The 6,000-nt window shown below is 42.6% G+C and overlaps 1 protein-coding gene across 1 annotated transcript in view; it reads right to left on the bottom strand.

The window, feature by feature from the left end:
• The window catches only part of KIF24 (kinesin family member 24), a 45,351-nt gene that overhangs the window by 24,038 nt on the left and 15,313 nt on the right, over window positions 1–6,000 (bottom strand). Inside the window, exon 4 of the mRNA XM_066617740.1 lies at window positions 812–909. Coding sequence (XP_066473837.1) covers window positions 812–909 — 98 coding nt within the window. The remainder of the gene's footprint in view (window positions 1–811; window positions 910–6,000) is intronic.

Genomic DNA, 6,000 nt, shown 5'->3' with positions numbered 1-6,000 from the left:
CCTGGCCTCTTCCAGTTCTCTTTAGAAAGAAGTGCAGCAAGATGGCATGGGAAGCTCTTTTGCGGGGGGGGGGGGGGGGGTTGGCCAAGGCATGGGCCTTTCTCCTTCATCTGGAGCTATAAAGTTTATTTAAAATTATACTGAAAGAAAACTTTTTAATTGAAAAACCAGCAAAGCCAAAGGTTTCTATTCTACCCTCACCCACAAAAAACACTCTGCATAGGTCAGTACTATTTTTGACATTTCGAATCCTAAGCACTCTGAGCATGCCTTTCTCTTGTGTGCTGCAATCTTTAAGATATCTACTAGAAATAGCACATCCTCTGTGGTGTCATCTTTCTTAAAGGAGGTTCTTTCCAAGAGATGCCCATTACCTTACTTCTGCTTCAGGAGAACAGTAAAAATGTTTTGTTCCAACAGGCCTTTGGAAAACAGAATAAAGCTGAGTGCTGCCAATTTTGTGCCTGTTCTAAACTACTGGTTTGTTTTTTGGTTTTATATGTATGTTCCAACGCAAATTATTCATCAAAGTTGTTTAAATTTTAAACTGTAACCTGCCTTGAGAGTTTTCCAAATTAAATGACAGGGCATAAATCCATACTAAATAAATAAAAAGGAAAAGATAGAGGATGTTTACTTTCGCATTCTTATGTATTCATCGCAGAAAAAAATATAGGATAACATGAAGAAGGCTATCGTGCAACTGATTTATATCAAAGAGAAGGAAGAAGGAAAAACACAGTGGAGAGGAATACAAACAATGAAAATGTTAGAAAAGCACAATTAACAAAAGCATGTGATGACACCCTACCCATTGAAAATGTGCTGTATGAGGGGATGAGCAGTCTTCATGTACACATCATGATTGGAACAAGCCTCCCCAAATACTTCATCAAAGTAAAACACATGCTGAAAAATAAAGGAAATATTTATGCAAAAAGGAATTGCTCTCCTTTCACCTGTATTATAAAATACACAGTTGTAGATGTGGGTCCCAGTGAAAATACCAGAAGTCAGAAAGCTCAGGTACTGCATGGTCTAATTTGGCAAATATTTTGGTTGCTGGAGCTCTTTACACTCCTAAATGGAGTTTTGGGGAGCTCGGCACATGTGTCAAGCCCCAGATCACTGACACATGCACAGAGCTGTGCAACACTGAGCAGATGGCAGCCACTTACGGTGTGATCATGGAGACCCTGGAGGGGTTCAGGGAGCCCCAGAGCAAATAGGATCACACTTTGAGAAAGACTAATTAAACTCATAATGTAATCATCATCAGCCATCAGTTGCGGACCTGGCCCCTGAGTCGCCCCAGGGCACAGGACTATAACATGCCACACCTCCATACTTACCTCTGCTGCCAAGTCTCATGAGACGATCTAGAGCACTCTGGAAGCCTTTGGAGGCTTCCGCAGCGCCCTTAACAGAACTTCTGGTTTTCCAATGAGTGTTTAAGGACACTCTGGAGGCCTCAAAGGGCTTTTGGAGAACCTGAAGACGCAGTGCAGTACTTTGCCTGCCCCTGGAATAGATCTGGAGGGTGGGTGGAGGTGGCATCGCAGTGATGCTGTCCCCACAGGGCCTACAGGTATGGTGTTTGGTGCTTTAGCCCCCGGACCACCACTGTCAGTTATAGCAAACAAATGGACCAACCAAGTTCAAAAGGAAGAAATCCCTTTCATTTACCACTCTACCAAGTAGGTGGCAGTTGAAATACAGTGATAGACACAAGCAAAATAAGATGGGGAGAAAGAGCCACCCATTGTCTTAAGAAAACAGATGCGATGATGTTGCAAAACATTCATATGAATTCTGACCCAAATCAGGCCATAAGTTCTTATTGGAAAGATCTGTTGTTCCCAGATTTTTGATGTATTGGGAGACCAAACACATTTCGATACATTTTCATAAATAAAAGCTCCTGCCCTTACGACTGCCAGATATTAAACAGTCTGTATGGGTGGGCACATCCACCAGGAAACTTTCCTGCAAGAACCCCACTGAAATGAACAGAAGCTGGACACGAGTACCAGTAACACATTCATGTCAATTAGGTTCATGCGGCATAAATTTCTGGGAAATTGCAACTATCTTAAGCAAAATATTTTTTGCTTAAAATGAGACTTTCACAGAAAACCCCTGGGAGACTTATATTCATATGTTTCACTGAATGTGATAGGAGGCAATGGTTGCCTCTAACAACAGGCTTTTGAGAAGGGGGTTGTTCATTATAGAATGCTGTGTGTGTTTAAGTTGAGATAAAGAATTTTCAGCTTTTATCTGAATCTCCCTTGTGGTTTTTGCAAAAAGATGCTTTGGCAACCTAGATATAATAAAAAGGAGCCCTATATGAACAGGAATGTTGCCCTGCAAGACTCTCTATCAGGAGAAGGATCTGAACTATGCTGTCTAAGGAAAAACCTTGCTTTCTCTTCAGCCTAGTTAACTGAATCCAAGCAACTTATTTTTGTCAGCTTGAAAAGAAATTTCCATTTATATTAAACTGGTCCCAACTTTCTGCTTGTTATGAATCTTTCCATCTTTAGATTTGCATTCCTTCAAAACTTGTCCCTATAGACCTAAAATCCTCCCCCTCATTCTCTTTTATTTAGAAAGCTATTGCTGTGTGGTGACCACACCACCATAAGAGTTGGAATTTAGCACTTTGTTAAAAAAAGCCTTGAAGTTGGCTTGAAGCAGACTTGCGTGCCCTTCATAGAGTTTTTATATTTTACACACACACACAAACACACCTCTAACAGTTTTGGAAGTAGGTACTACTAAGTTTAATGCGCCTTATTTCCAGGGCTGTTAAAATACCTTTTTATAACAGCACATTTTTGTCAACCTGCTGGAAATGGAAAACAAATGTATTATATTTCTCATGGTATTTTATGCTATTAATTTATTCTACTAAAAAGTACCTCTGGGGCATTTTGTTTGTTGGGAATGTCACTTGAAATCATTTATTGGGAATGTCACTTGAAACAAAGGAGAAAGGTGCTCAGGTTTAGGTCAAGTATTGGCACTTCACAGAATTCCACACAGGACTGACTTGGACTGACTTCCAAGTAAAGCGTGCATAGGAGCAGGACGACAGAGGACCTGATCTACAGCACAGACATTAACCAAATAGCAAACAGTCCATTGAAAGTCAGTTAGATATTCTGAACAGTTGGTTTCAGTCCCTAGACTACAAGGCATGTGCGTAGCTTGCTGCACCACAGTTCCTTTCCTGCTGCTGTCGATCAGGATGAGAATTTGATCTACAGCAGCAGATGGTTTCTGGAACCTGGAAAATATTTAAGACTGCTACCAAGAAAGCGATTTCCCTCAGCAGGAAGAAAAAAAGGAGAGCAGATAGATCAAGTCATGCACTAAAGCAACGATTCCCAAACCTTTAGCATCAGGACCCACTTTTTAAAATGACTCTATCAGGACCCACCTAGCTTTATGAAACTTTAAAAAAGTTTCACTTTACCAACCACTCAAGTTTGTTTTTATCCTTTTTACGGGGGGGGGGGCGCACAACTTCTGGAACGTTCGTTGGGCTCCAAGGTCATAGGATTTGGACCACATATTTTCCTTGACTCAGCACAAAAACAGATACACTATAAGAGTGAGCATATAATGCATACACCTTGAAAGCATCAGGACGCACTACCTATCAGGCAGGTGCCTCTTCCCCAGTCATGCTCAGTCTTCCAAGAGTCCTGAAGAGCACTTTCCCCAAAGCCTGAAGGGGCACACCAAGAAAGGAGACCCTTCTGGACCTCTGTCCAACCAGGTAGGGACATTCAAAATTTGATCCAACCTCCTGGAACTCCCCCTTTGGCACACGGGGCACATTCATCCCCTTCTCCACCTCTGGAGTTCACAGCGGGGGAAAGGTGTGTCCATTGGATAAAATAGAGGCTTCCTCTGCAAGAAACTTGGTCCTCCCCCCCATCATTCCCACCACTGAAAATCATGGTATGGATAAAGAGAGATCTTTCAGAAGGCATTTGACACAGTCCCTCAGCAAAGGCTACTGAAAAAACTCCACAGTCAGGGAATTAGAGGGCAGGTCCTCTCATGGATTGGGAACCAGGAAACAGAGAGTGGGTGTCAATGGACAATTTTCACAATGGAGAGGTGAAAAACAGTGTGCCCCAAGGATCTGTCCTGCGATTGGTGCTTTTCAACCTGTTCACAAATGACCTGGAGAAAGGGCTGAGTAGCGAGGTGGTTAAGTTTGCAGATGACACCAAACTTTTCCGAGTGGTGAAGACCAGAAGCGATTGTGAGGAGCTCCAGAAGGATCTCTCCAAACTGGCAGAATGGGCACCAAAATGGCAGATGCGTTCCAAAGAAAGCAAGTGTAAAAGTAATGCACTTTGGGGCAAAAAATCAAAACTTCACATATAGGCTAATGGGTTCTGAGCTGTCTGTGACAGATCAGGAGAGAGATCTTGGGGTGGTGGTGGACAGGTCGATGAAAGTGTCGACCCAATGTGCGGCGACAGTGAAGAAGGCCAATTCTATGATTGGGATCATTAGAAAAGGTATTGAGATCAAAACGGCTAATATTATAACGCCGTTGTACAAATCAATGCTAAGGCCATACCTATAGTGTCCAGTTCTGGTCGCTAAATCTCAAAGAGGACACAGTGGAAATGGAAAAGGTACAAAAGAGAGTGATTAAGGTGATTACTGGGCTGGGGCACCTTCCTTATGAAGAAAGGTTACAGCTTTGGGCCTCTTCAGCCTAGAAAAGAGGTGCCTGAGTGGGGACATGATTGAGACATATAAAATTATGCACAGGAAGGATAGAGTGGATACAGAGATGCTCTTTCCCCTCTCACACAACACTAGAACCAGAGGACATCCACTAAAATTGAGTGTTGGGAGAATTAGGACAGACAAAAGAAAGTATTTCTTTACTCAACATGTAGTTGGTATGTGGAACTGGAGGAAAAATCCTTTATGGGTTACAAGCCATGATGAGTACGTGCAACCTCCTGATTTTAGAAATGGGTTATGTCAGAATGCCAGGTACAAGGGAGGGCACCAGGATGCAGGTCTCTTGTTATCTGGTGTGCTCCCTCGGGCATTTGATGGGCCGCTGAGAGATACAGGAAGCAGGACTAGATGTGCCTATGGCCTGATCCAGTAGGGCTGTTCTTATGTAGATGGTCTTAGTACGTGAAAATCTATACAGCAAGAGTACTTCTAACGGGGGGGGGGGATATTGGTAAACAGATTCAGATCATGTCATCCATCCCTTACCCCAAAATTTGGGATGCAGTTTGGGAACTGTTCCAGAATTGGCCAAGATACTCCCACACACAGAGCCTCAAGGACTGGATTGTTTCCTTTCCTGATGAATCTCTTCAGTAAGTGATTATCTCTGACATATTACAATTGCTAACCCTGCAAAATGGATTGCTATTACCTCATGTAGTCATTGTTTTAATGAATTTAATTACTTTCTGCTATCATACAAGTGTCCCAATATGAATAGACGATGAAAAAAAAAATGTTCAGAGTCCAGGGACCTCCCCCGCAACAGATAACAGGGACTGCCCCTTTTAAATGGACATTATTAATGGTATGAACACCATTAATGTTCTACTAGTGTCTCCACTGCTACTGTTTCCCCTTGTGGTAGAGGTACCAAGGACATGTTTTACCACCACCACCTGCAGAAGACAGCAACTGAAGCCTTTCCTACAGCACAGAGAACTGGCATGCATTTGTAACTTTAAGAGACCGAGTACCGAGGGGCTTCTCCTGAAAAGTGTTCAGACATTTCAGGTACTGCAGAATGCAAATTCTTGCCTATTGTCAAGCTGGATGTATCCCTGCTAAACCTGATCATAAGATTTCAGGAGAGGAAACCCATCTCCACCTGCACATTTCCTAAGATCTACAAACCACAAAGCTGCACTGTATGGCTGGAAGTTATGAAACCTCCTCCTATAATAAGCATATCTAAGCCTTATACAGCGTGCCTTCAGA

This window comes from Tiliqua scincoides, chromosome 2 (genome assembly GCF_035046505.1).
Source record: "Tiliqua scincoides isolate rTilSci1 chromosome 2, rTilSci1.hap2, whole genome shotgun sequence".
NCBI classification, from domain to species: domain Eukaryota; kingdom Metazoa; phylum Chordata; class Lepidosauria; order Squamata; family Scincidae; genus Tiliqua; species Tiliqua scincoides.
The sequence above is the reverse complement of the archived record's forward strand: the minus strand, read 5'-3'. Positions and strand labels throughout refer to the sequence as shown.